General features: G+C 44.9%; 1 protein-coding gene across 1 annotated transcript in view; it reads left to right on the top strand.

Moving 5' to 3' along the window:
• Nucleotides 1-11,105: 11,105 nt before the first annotated feature.
• Nucleotides 11,106-13,157, top strand: part of LOC149322705 (retinoic acid receptor gamma) — a 99,224-nt gene continuing 97,172 nt past the window's right edge. The window contains exon 1 of the mRNA XM_089481749.1: nucleotides 11,106-11,280. Within this exon, the coding sequence (XP_089337875.1) occupies nucleotides 11,106-11,280 (175 nt within the window). The remainder of the gene's footprint in view (nucleotides 11,281-13,157) is intronic.

Raw genomic sequence — 13,157 nt, 5'->3', positions numbered from 1 at the left:
GGCAGGGGCTGGTATGGACCAGAGGCAGTCTGGCCTGTTGTGCTGCTGCTTCTGGTGAGTCAGACCTGAGGCTGTCACTGTGCCATTTTGGAGGTATCTGGAGGGGTTTCCCCCCCATAACTTCTCCATCAAGGGGTGAACAAGGGCCAAGAAGTCCCTTACACAGTTCAGCTGCTGGAAGAAAATCCATACTGCCTCATCCTGTTCTTGCCAAAGCAAAAGAAGAGAGAATTGTTACCTAGGAATACGTCCCACTGAAGTCAATGGAGAGGCATGTGCAAATAAGGTGGAGATGAGATGGTGCTTAAAATACAAATAAACTTGTTGCAAATGAATAGTAAGTTTGACACTATACTGTATTCAATTATGTGTATATGTGTATATTTAAGTATAAAAATAAATATTTCCTGGAAAAGCATACATGCACACATATGAGGTATTTTTTAAAAATCCAGGGGCTACAGATCATTCCACTCCTTGTGGCCAAGACAATAGTACATTCATGCAAATAAGAGATGCACACTGCTAGCATGCCCCTTTAGTCTAATTTTACAGTTGCCTGAAAGTCCAGTTCAGAGTCAGGTTAAAACGTCTAGTGTGGCACATCTGGAGCTTACTTTGATAAAAAAATAAGCAGATTCAGGGGACATACGTTGGGATGTAGATTCTATCTTTTCTGCAGCCTCTCTTCAATATCTTCTGTTTTCCATTAATCCATTAGGGAACAAAATGGACTCTAGTAGGTCTCTGTATGATGTTCTTGACTTGGCTATGTTAGGCATCTATTGACACTATACACTTCTCTTTTAATATCTATTTGATATCCTGGGAGTTGTAGTATCTCAGGATGCCAGGAGTTCTTTACTGGAATTTGCTAGCCCCATTCATATACCAGGATAACCACCCACATTGTCAGTTCTTGACTCCCACCCCTTCCTCAATTCCCTTGCAAGTGCTAAAGTTCCCCAGAATGTGACTAGGCCCTGTAGTATTGCCTAAGGCCTGAAGACTTTTGGGACTTTATCACATGGGCAAAAAAGATGGGAGCATAGTGGGATACTCTTGTCAATATCGCACAATAACATGAAGATTGTCACTCGACATTGTGCAATATTGTGATTATCCCATGATTATTCTGTGAATAAAGAGGAATTATGGGGTGGCCTGTAGGCGCTCCTTTCCCCGCCAGATCAGGGCCCCGCCAGATCGGGGCCTCAGCTGCCAGAACGGCAGCCTCTGGGGCCCTGATCCACCACTTTCCAGGCCGCAGGGAAGTGGCAAACGGCCGCTTCCCCGCGGCCTGGAAAGGGGTGTCCTTGGGGCTTCATGCCCCAAGGACACCCAACGGTGGCAGGGAGGAGGAGAAAGGGGTCGCTCGGTTCCTTTCTCCCTTGCGTCACTGGCGCAGTCGTCTAAAGGCTGCACCAGCGATGCAAATTGCGGAAGGAGCTCCGTTTCAGAGCTCCTTCTAGTGCCGCGGAAAGGGTGATCTATGCGTCCTCGCGCGGCAAAAAGATGTCACGTCCGCGCCGCCCCATTTGGAGGTGGCGCATTCGTGACGTCGTAATGGTGCCCCCCGTGTGGAACGGGGGCCGCCATTTTGTGCGTCCTGGGGACGTATTAGGGTTAGGTGTGTGCGTAAGGCATGCACTTTCCCTAACCCTAGTACGTCCCCAGGACGTACTTTATGCCCATCTGTAACGGGCCACAATATCACTTTTTATTCACAGGATTTTCATGTGATAATCTTTGCATTATTGTGCAATATTGACAGGAGCATCCAGCTATGCTCCCGTCTTTTTTGCCTGTGCAATAAAGTCCTTGGTTTCTTCCCTGTGTGGGCATGTACTGTGACAAGAGATAGCTTATGGGAACAAAAAGCTTACCATAAAGCTTGATCCTTTTGTTCCCTGTTGAGATGACCTACCCCACATAAAGATTTCTAAACACTATTACTGTAGACTTTCTTGTTACCTGCCTTTAAGTTGACTTTGGTTCATGGAGACCCAATGAATAAGACATTTCCAAGACCCCTTATTCTCACTTTCAGTCAGGCCCGTGACTTCCCTGGTATCATCTGTATGGTGTCATCTGCATATCCTAGGAGTTCATCACGCAGGGGTTTTCCCATGCAGAAACAGAATTTTAAAAAGGGAAATCCCACAAAAGTGGGAACATTTTTACACAACATTGTGTATTAACACATACACAGTGAAAAAAAATCCCTCAAAAATGGGATTGTTTTCACACTATATCAGAGGCATCAGCTGCTTTTCACTTTTGGGATTGTCCCGAAAGTAAAAAATGGCCAATTTTGTCCACTTTCTGTGCGGTTTATTTTTGTGTTAATGCTCAATGACTCTTATGAGTGTGAAAACAATCCCACTTTTGCAGGATTTTTCCTGGATTTAAATCTCATTTTTGCCTGGGATTTAGGCACTTAGCCTCACATGTGATAAACTCCTTAGATTGTTGAGTAGACTTCTTGTTATTGTGTGCCTTCAGGTCATCAAGTCCAATTTACGGCAACCCTGTAACAGGGTATTTTGGGCAAGTTTCTTCTGGGGAAGGAGGTTGCCAATGCCATCCTCTGAGGCTGAGAGTGTGTGACTTGCCCAAGGTCACCCAATGGGTTTCATGGCTTAGTGGGATTCAAACCCTGTTCTCCAGAGTCATAATCTAACACTCAAACTTTCCCTAAACCAAACATGAGTGGATACCAAGGACCCACTGTACAGAAGACTCTCCCTCAAGGCTTCTCTTTTACAAAACCACTGTGTGTGCTCCTATGTGGGAAAGGTAACCATCAATGTACAGTTTCTCCTTTTGCATAGCCCACATCCTGGCTTCTCTCCTCAGCCCCTCTCTCTGTGCCCCCCAACAGAGAGGCCAAGTGCCCCATTCCTCAATTACAGTTCTTCTTCCACTGCCTCTTTCCACCTTCTGCCTTCTTCTCCTAGTATGTGGTGGATTATTTGGGGTCCCTGCAGTAACTGTTGTGTGCAGAGAAGCAGGAGGGAACCGGAAATTTGCTCCAGCTGAAGGAAGGGCCAGAAAGGGGCAGAGTGGTGTGTGGGGGTGGTTGGGGGAAGGGAGGAATTTGGTATCCTACCAAAAATAAAGGCTAGACAGATGTGTTTGGTGCAAGGTGTCATTTTGAGGTTAGTGGGAGAGGAATGCCAAAGTTCAGTCGGCTGCCTCTTTCGGCTGTGCCATTCCTGGCCTCTTCTTTTTTCCTTTGCTTAAACTTGGAAGTGCTTCACGGGCAGAGACCGGCCACCTCTGTAGTAGCAGCGCCATGGAGAACACAGTCATACAAAAAAGGCTTTGAGAGGAGATGGCTCCAGGCTGCTGGGAGCTATCACGTTAAGCGTTCCAAAGAATTTAGGGTTGTGTGTGTGTGTTTTTCTTTTTTATGTGTGGTTTTTTTTTTTTACAAAATTCGTTTTGACAGAACTGGTTTCGTAGATACGCTGCCCCTCCCCTCACCGCAGAAATATGGAGACATAATAAGCTCTTTTGCCCATGAGGGCTAGGAACAATTAAGGAGCCGGGGAGAACATATGGGTTTCAACCTCTCCAGGTTGGATGCATCCCAAAAAACAGAAGGAGCCCCGTTTGGGTGACCTCTCTGTGACCCCACACTCCCAGCCATGGATGGGGCAATCCAAGGGCCAGGTTCCCTCTAATGGCGAGGGAATTGAGTGCATGCCTGGAATTAAGTTGAACTCTGGGACAGGGTTTTTGAAGAAAGCCGGAGCCACGGCTTGGAAAAGAGGGTGAGGGAGGGAGAAGAAATATTGATGACCCCCCCATTTGAAAACATGCCCTTCTGTCAAAACTCTCTTCACCACCCACTCTCTCCTCCATGAAGCAAATGTGCCCCTGAGCTTGCTGGCAGAAGACCACACTGTTTTTTTTCTTTCTTTCTTTCTTTCTTTCTTTCTTTCTTTCTTTCTTTCTTTCTTTCCCCCCAGTTTCCATGCGCTTGGACACCTCGGCCTGACGGCGCGTTTATTTTTGGAACACGAGCTTCAAGAGAGGCCCTCACATATGGAAAAGTTTACGGAAATGAAGCCTTTAAGTTAGCTGCTCGCTTGAAATCTCGTGGCTTGAGCTGCTCAGGGCACTTGGCAGAACCCACGGCAGCGGGGCGGCGGAGTGGAAGCGAAGAGGGGGGCCTGACAGAACCAAAGTCATTTTAAAGGGGCCGAGCACTAAATGTGGCCCACCCGCCTGCCCTCCTCCCTGTTTGTGGACGGGCAGATTTGGCTGGGACAGACACAGTGCTTGGCAGCAGGGTCACTAAGGGGTGCGGAGGGTGCGGACCATGGTGACACCCTAAAAGGGGGGAGGTGACACCACTGCTCCCAAACATCTGCTTATTGGCAGAAATGGGCTGTGGCATTTGTTGTATCCCTTTAAAATGCTGAAGAGATGGTGTGAATGGGATGAAGCTCAGTGAGAGGAAAAAAGAGAGCCCTCAGTTTTTGTTTTTTTAAATTTAAAAAATTAAAATATATAATTTTTAAATTTTCTTTAAAAACATCACATTTTACCAAATTTTCACTTTAACTACCAGAAAGTATGCCACATGTAAATACATTTAGGCTGTATGTATGTTATTGTAATTTCAAGTTATAATTTTAATTTTGTTAAGTGTTTATGTCACAAGTATTACAATTACATTCAGTGATATGCAGGAATTATAATTTATGAGTAACATTAGTACAAAAAACATTACTAAGGATTCTGTATGGTGTGGATAGGAGGAGGTCAATGTGTGGGGTGACACCATGCATTGCAACACCAGGTGACATGAACCCTAGTGACGCCACTGGTGCTATTTTGTGGATTATGGATTATAGTGTTTGTTATATGGCCAACATGGCAACCCTTGGATTTGTTGTTGTTGTGTGCCTTCAAGTCATTTCTGTCTTATGGTGATCCTAAGGTGAACTTATCATGGTTTTTTTTTTTTGACAAGTTTCTTCAGAGGGGGTTGCCATTGCCACCTCTGAGGCTGAGAGAGTGTGATTTGCCTAAGGTCACCCAGTGGGTTTCATATCCTGTTTATTCAACCTGCATGCAGAAAATAATAGTATGCAAAGCAGGCATGGATTCAGAAGCAGGAGGAGTGAAGATAGGAGGAAGGAACATTAACAACCTAAGATATGCAGATGACACAATACTACTAGCAGAAACCACAAAGACTTGGAACAATTACTGAATAAGGTCAAGGAGGAAAGTCCTAAGGTAGGCTTAATGTTGAACATTAAGAAAACAAAAATAACGACCACAGAAGATCTACAAGAATTCACCATAGATAATGAGAGCATTGAAATAGTCAAAGAGTTGCTGTACCTTGGATCAAACACTGATTGGAATGTTGACCACAGTCAAGAAATAATAATAGTATTGGGAAAGGAAGTTGTGAAAGAACTAAACAAGAGCCTAAAATGTAAAGACATAACTTTGAACACTAAAATGAAGATAGTCCAAGTCATGTATTCGCTATCACCACATATAGATGGACAGTGAAGGAAGCCAATAGGAAGAGAATCAACTCGTTTGAGATGTGTTGCTGGAGAAGAGTGCTGAGGATACATGGATGGCCAAGAAGACAAACAAATAGGTTCTAGAACAAGCCGAGCCCAAACTGTCCTTGGAAGCCAGGATGATTAAATTGAGGCTGTCGTACTTTGGCCACATCATGAGGAAAAATGAGTCATCAGAAAAGGCAATGATTCTAGGAAAGGTGGAAGGCAGTAGAAAGAAGGGAAGACCACATGCCAGATGGTTAGACTCAATCAGGGAGTACACAGGCCTGGGCCTGCAGGGCCTGAGCAGAGCAGTGGAAGACAGAGGGTCTTGGAGAGATCTCATCCACAGGGTCACCATGGAGGGCAGTTAACAACAACAACAAAACAAGAAACGGAGGGGGGATGTCTCTTGGCTGGTCCTTCTTGTAGGACCCTGTTGTGAGCAGACTCCACATAGCATTGGAGTCCCAAAGCATGTACTTAGAATTAAGAGACCTAACTGTGTTTGTCTAGAAAATCAGTCTGTAGAACATATGTCCTGCCAGAATTTAGAGACCTAGCTCCATTAGTCTGGAATATTTGTATGCAAAGGGATCTTGCAGCCCCTTTGAGACTAACTGAAAGAGAGAAGCTGGTAGCATGAGCTTTGCTAGAGGCCATCCACACTGCAGCAATAATCCAGTTTGACACCACTTTAACAGCCTCAGCTCCATGCTATGGAACTGTAGGATTTGTATTTTGTCGTGGCACAAGAGCTCTCTAACAGAGAAGGCTAAGTGTCTCACAAAACTACAAATGGCAGAATTCTTGAGCCAGGGCAGTTTGACAGTGGTGTCAAATTGGATTGTTTCTGCAGTGCAGATGCTGCCCTAAACTTGAGCCTCCTTCCTCAGATGCCTGTGTTTCTCGGTTTCATGTTTTTGGGATATTTCTCCTGGGCCATCCCGCCATTGGCACGCTGTGGGAAAAGATGACTGAGGCAACTCATGCCTGGCCCGTGGTACTCGATGTCGCTGCCTTAGCCCCCCTCAAGTTGGCCTCATCCTGGGGTGGGAACCATGTCCCGGTGGGAGAAGAAAAATGAAAGCTGTGTATGTGAGGGGAAACCTAAAGAAAGAGCAAGGGAGGGGGCACAGAGGCGAAAAGCAGAAGGTGAAGAGTGAGTGATGGGGTGGGAGTGGGTAGGAGGTTCGCTCTGAAAGCCAGAGACACAGAGTCGGCAGGAAAAGGCGCTGCCTGGGCTGTTGTAAATTAGGCCTGTGGTGTTGGGTTCCATGTGGAAGATGTGAGCTCACATTCTACCCCCAGGGTGGTACAGCCCCAGCCAAGCCCTGGCAGCAAGAACATAAGCTCCATTTATCTGGGAACCTGAAATGACTCTTGATTTAAATCATATGGTAAAAAGCACCCGAAGAAGAAGAAGCAGAAGAAGGAGAAGGGAGGGGAGGGGAGGAAGGGAAAAAATAAAAATAAAAAAAATTGCTCGCTTTTGGAGATGGTTCAAAAGTGAAAATACACACACACCCCTTGGGCAGAGAAGGGCTTAAAGGCACAGTCTCTCCATCACCACTTTCCCAGGCGGAAAGGGACACCGAATCTAGCCAAGCAGCTCTGTGGCTGTATCCACACTGCAGCAATAATCCAGTTTGACACCACTTCAATTGCCATGGCTCAATGCTATGGAATTCTGGGAATGGCAGTTTGTTGTGGCACTAGAGGAAAGCTACCATTCCCAGATTCATTGGCATTGAGCCATGGCAGTTAAAGTAGTGTCGACCCAGATTATTTCTGCAGTGTGGATGCAGCCTGGGTCTGGGGAGTGGGCCCTGACTCTGGTCCAGCAGTTGTTTCTACCATGAGGAAAGTTGGCTAAATAGTTTTGGGAAGGGAGTAGAGTGTACATCAGAGTAAAGAATGCAAATCATCATAAGACAAAAAGAGTGTAAGAACTTGGGTTTGTAAGGGGTGCAGCTAGCTGGTGAATTGTGGTTAGGAACTCCAGTCCTCCTGGCAGAAAGGGCCATGTTTGTTGTTTTGAATTGGGAAATCCCTACGTTTAAACCCAAGTATTTGGGGGATCTCAGAGGAGGGCAGTAGCAAGCCCCCTCTGAAGAAACATGCCCCCAAAAAACCCATGAAAGGTTTCCCTTAGGATTGCTATAAGTCAGAAATGACTTGAAGGCACACAACAACGGTTGGGGAGCAAGGACATAAGAGGCGTTTGGGCTGTGGCTTGCTATAGAGCAGTGGTTCTCAACCTTCATAATGCCATGACCCTTTCATACAGTTCCTCATGTTGTGGTGACCCCCAACCATGTCTTGGTTCCTAAGACCATCAGAAATATGTGTTTTCCAATGGTCCAAGACAACCCCTGTGAAAGGATTGTTTGATCCTGAAAGGCACCGCGACCCACAGGTTGAGAACCACTGCTATAGAGTGACTTATGTGTGCTGAAAAGGGTGACTACACAACCTTTAGTAGATGTTAACAGAGTTGTGTGTGTGTGTGTGTGTGTGTGTGTGCTGTGTGTGTCCGCATGTGTTCTAAACCTACTAAGTTGTTCTGTTTTGCTATCCAGCTTGTTGTAACCCTCCTTCAGTCCTGTGACTGCTTGCCTATCTCTCTCTCTAGGCTCCCCCACAAAATTCAGGGCTCAGTCCTGAAACTTGTATCCCCTCCATCCCAAAAGTGAATCCTGAAAAACAGGAAGTGATGAGTACCTTTGATCATGTGCTGAGTGCATCTCCCTTTGGACGGAATAACCCCAGCAAGACCCACACACATCTGGGATTTGGGGGCAGAGACCTCATTTCCCAGCAGATTTCAGCAACAACAACAGCTCTTAGCAATTAATCCCAGCTCATCTCTCTGCTGTTTTCCCCAGGAGGTTCATTGGCTTCTTTCTTTGTAAGCCCTCTGTGTATGTCCTCAAAAGCATTTTCACACTAAGAAATTAAGTAAACGAAACTTTAAATGATGTAGGAGTAAATGCTAAAAAAACACACCAAAAAATCCATCTGTTCAATTTCAGGATTTTTAAAAAGAGTAATTGTAAATGTAATTTTCATGTAATAGTAAATGCTATTTAAAAACAAAATTTGCCATCCTATTCCCAAATTTCAGAAACCTATATAGCTAATCTCAATCTCATGCCCTCTAAATGTCCCAGTTTGGCAGGGATCTTTCCAATTAAACCTCTGTTGTCCCACTTTTTCAGCTGCTTTTAAAGAGGCCCAGTTTCTCCCTCCCGTCCCTCCCAGTTTCCCACTTTGGGCTCCTCTACACTGTAGAAATAATGCACTGTGATACCACTTTAACTGACCATGGCTCCATCCTACAGAATTCTAGGATCTGCAGTTTGGTGAGGAACCAGTACTCTTTGCTAGCAAAGGCTAAAGACCTTGCAAAATGACAGATCCCAGGCTTCCATAGGCTGGAGCTACAGCACTTAAAGTGGTGTCAAACTACATTATTTCTACAGTGTAGATGCACCCTTCATCCTCAGCTTCCTTGAGCTGTTGCAAACTGAGCGCAACATAGTTTGTACTTAATTAACTCAGTGAGTGCAAAGTAGTTTGTACTTAATTAACTCAGTGAGAAGGAGAGGAGAGGAAAGGGCAGAATCCTATCCTGCCCAGAAGGCTCAGGCAAAAGCAGACATTTAGATAAGGGAACCATGCTACCACTGTTTATAGTGTTTAAAGAAATAAGTGTTAACATAGGGAAAGAAAGGAATCCTCCAGGTGTACAGATCTATAGGGAAAACATATGACTGTTTTTACCTATTCATAGTTGACATGTTGAGTGCAAAGAATTTCAGATTATCATCTCTCTTTGTTATTTTAGAACAAACTCTGATATGAGAAAATTAAATGCTAGCATTTCTGTTTGTTTCCAGAAAATGTTCCCAACAAATTGCAGAAGGGCTAAAAAAAATGTGATTGGCCAAATAGATATAAAATTCAGAGGTTTGTGTCCTAGCTTGTATGAATGATCACTAAAAGAGAACAAAAGGCCATGCAGATCTTGGAAAATTTAGTTTTGGGGGCTATAGCTCCCATAATTCCTTAGCCAGCATGATTTGGGGAGCTGTGATCTAGAAATGTTTTCCAAGGTGTTATAATCTTCTGATTGGCATGTGGTGTGCACATGGAACTTTTCAGGGCAGGCCAATCTACTCTACTGTGGCTGTGAGGCAGGAAGGCTCAATCTGTCTTCCAGCTTGGAGCCATATGTGTGTCCATCTCTGGTCATTTTGTTTGCCTTCTGACAGTTGCACTCCAAATGTTAACTTCTTAACTGTTTTCTCTTCAATGTCCTTTTTGCTTATTAAGAGGGCAGTCCTGTGCATGCTTTGGCAGTTGGAAGAAAGCCACCCTGAACACAGTGAGCCTGGCCTCTGAGGAGGACACATGCATTATGTCAGAGGAAGGAACTGACAAAACCACCTCTGAGTATCCCTTGCCTAAGAAAATCCTATGCAATTCATGGGGTCACCATAAGTCAACAGGTGATTTGAAGGCACATAAACACACACACAAGGGAAGAAAGGCTGAAGTCTGAAAAGGCTTGAATGGCTAGATCAGCACTGAGGCTTTGGTAATACTGCAGTACCTCCTGTAAGCTAATGAAAGTGAGCAGCTTATGCTCTGCAAGGATGCAGCAGCAACTGCATTTATAACTTACAGAGGTGCAACTCAGGGTTTTAGCGTGTACAGTTCAGGCTTAATACAGACAAAGAATTTGGGGTTTCAGCAATAGTTTTATGGATGTTATGTCAGTGAATTCACCATATATTCAGTTTGAGTCTGAAGTGTTGTTTAATGTGATAAGGAGCTGGGAAGTTTCTGATTTAGGCTTTGATCAGAAGGGGAAAATAGTAGATTTACCAACAGCTTTTTCATTTGCTGACTGTGGAAGTCAATGGCTGCCACTGGGAAGTCAGTCACCACTGTGTGTACCATTTCCTCTCTGGACCTTTGTAGTGAACTCTATTTTATCTTCCTAATGTTACAAGGTGTCTTGTCACCTTGCTCCCAGCTGTGCTTTTCTCTTCATTCTTCCCAGAACCCTTCTCCTTGCTTCAACAGATTCTCCACCCCCTGCTTCCTAGCACCAGGATCAGGATGTGCCTCTCATCCTTGCTCCAGAATAGAAAATAGGAATTGTGTGCTTCTCCAGATACTGTTGAACCTTGGCTCTCAGCATTCCTTAACATTGACTATGCTGGCTGGAGCTGGTGGGAGTTGTAGTGCAACAAAATTCTTACTATTGCTTTAGCATACTATGTGGTGAGGGAGTAAAAGAATCTTGGGGACTGACTTTTTTGTCTGTTGCTAAAGGATACTGGCATAATTTCATGTGTTCCTTCTTCTCTCCATGCAGGACTGTGGAACAGAAAGAGGAAGGAAAGGGAAGACACCTTTCCCTAAGACTGGAATTTTATATGGACCGCTGCCATGGGACCATCTGCTGGGAGCAGTGACAGCACTGAACAGATTATCTAAGGGGAATCTTGACTCTCTCTCTGTCTTGGGCCAATCTCCCCTGTGCTATCAGCTATGGCAGGAAACAAAGAGAGGAGCTGCTCGGGTGGAACCCCTCTGGCTCATGTGAACGGTTTCCCTCCTGCTGTATACCCTTTTCCTTTCCCTAACCCACACTTCGAGATGCTTACGAATGGAGGTTACTTCCGGAGTTATCCTACTGACCTGCCCAAGGAAATGGCATCACTGTGTAAGTATCTAGAAAGAAAGACTGGGTGGAGATGAGGATTAATGGTGGAGGCCCAAAGGAACAGAGGGACTGGGGCTTCAGGCCAGAAAAGTACAGTTGCCAAATTAATTTGAGAGAATATGGCATCCAAAAGCTCTTTCTAGTCTTAGGACCTTATCGCACACAGAAACATAAATGTTCCAGGGACGGGAGGAGGACTCTCGTGTGCGCGCGCGACCGCCCCAAAACGGATTTTATCGCACATGCAGACGTCCTCCAAGGAGCCCCGTTCCGTCCCCCATTGCGCACCTGTTCGCGTCCAGTCCTGACGGGCGCCATTTTTTGCCGACGGAAGGTAATCCGTCAGGCAAAAATCACACCCATCAGGACTGGACGCGAACGGGTGCGCGACGGGGGACGGAACGGGGCTCCTTGGAGGACTGAATCGTGTGTGATAAAATCTGTTTTGGGGCGGTCGCGTGCGCACACGAGAGTCCTCCTCCCGTCCCTAGAACGTTTATGTTTCTGTGTGCGATAAGGTCCTTAGTCTTATGGCTGGACCTGGGGGGGGGGGACGGACTTAGTTTGCTTTGATTGCAACACAAATGTGGTGAAAGAGATCACATGCAGGGAACAAGAGTGCAGGCTGGCCTGTTGTTGCCTTCTCCAACTATGGTCTTTCTTGATTTTATGAACCAAACTTCACCAAACTCAGCCAGCATGGCAAGTGGTCAGCACTAATAGAAGTACAGTATAATCTAAAATATCTGGAAGGCACCATATTAGCTGAAGGGTTCTAATGACCACTTCAGGAACATAGTGTTGCTGTTGCTTTGAGACTGATTTCTGTCCTGGATCCTAGAATGATTTATGTCAGTGCTTCCAAACATTTAAGGTATTGGGATTCATCAGCTGATGATCAGGTGTCACTGGACTGTCATGGTATCCCTGACAGGAATATTACTATCACTGATAGGAATACTACCAGCATTCAATAGATGGATGTTTCGGGATCTGAACATGGAATTCAGCCACATATCCACTATGAGTTGTCTGGCATTTCAGTCCAGTGTCAGAAACCTATCCACAAAATAGGTATAGCAAAGCTGTTGCAAGGACAAAGGAGGCAACACTTGTCAAATATTTTGCACTTAAGGATGGTATAAAATTGATCAAATCATAGCTGAACATGGCAGCAAAGATTTTGTGCAGATCAACTCTTGTCTCAGGCTGTTTCTCTTACGTAACATTTTATTTTAGTGCTAATATTACAGAAATCATGTGTTCAGAAGGTCTCCATGCTAAAAGGCAGTTCATATGAAAGTGGAAAAATCATGATGAGATCTTGGTGGAGATATCCACAGGACAAAATACCCTCATTGGTGATCAGAATTTTGTTAAGATATGGTTTCCCTCATCAAGAAAAAGTGAGTTGAGCAAGAAAGTAGCAAACCTTTGATCTCAGCATATCAATTGAACTATTGGTTAGAGCTCTAAATCATATCTGGAAACTGACCAAAACCCAAGCAGTTGATAACCTACGGGCTTTGTGTACTCGTGTCATGATTGCCCATCCTGACAAAAGGAGCATTGCAGCCCATTTTATGAGCTACAACTTCTGGATATTCTTCAATGGCATTTTCACATATAGGACATTACCATAGCTAATCCTAGAGTTTACCAAACTATGTGTTTCCAACTCCTTGGCAGACAACAAGGGAGCAGGATTTAAATATAGGCAGAGTTCATAGTACCCAGTATGGAAGCATTGTTGGTATAAGGGCCTAGCAAGAGAGTAGTTTCTGTTAAATTGCCTTCATGGTCTGACCATGAAGAGGAAGAGACAATAGTTCAGTGGTAGATGGTCTCAGATTCAACCCTTGGCATCTCTGGCTAGG

Source organism: Sceloporus occidentalis, unplaced genomic scaffold, assembly GCF_023333645.1.
Source record: "Sceloporus occidentalis isolate IW3139 unplaced genomic scaffold, rSceOcc1.0.p SCAF_1, whole genome shotgun sequence".
Lineage (NCBI taxonomy): Eukaryota > Metazoa > Chordata > Lepidosauria > Squamata > Phrynosomatidae > Sceloporus > Sceloporus occidentalis.
Note: the sequence above shows the minus strand (reverse complement) of the source record. Positions and strands in the feature narration are given on the sequence as shown.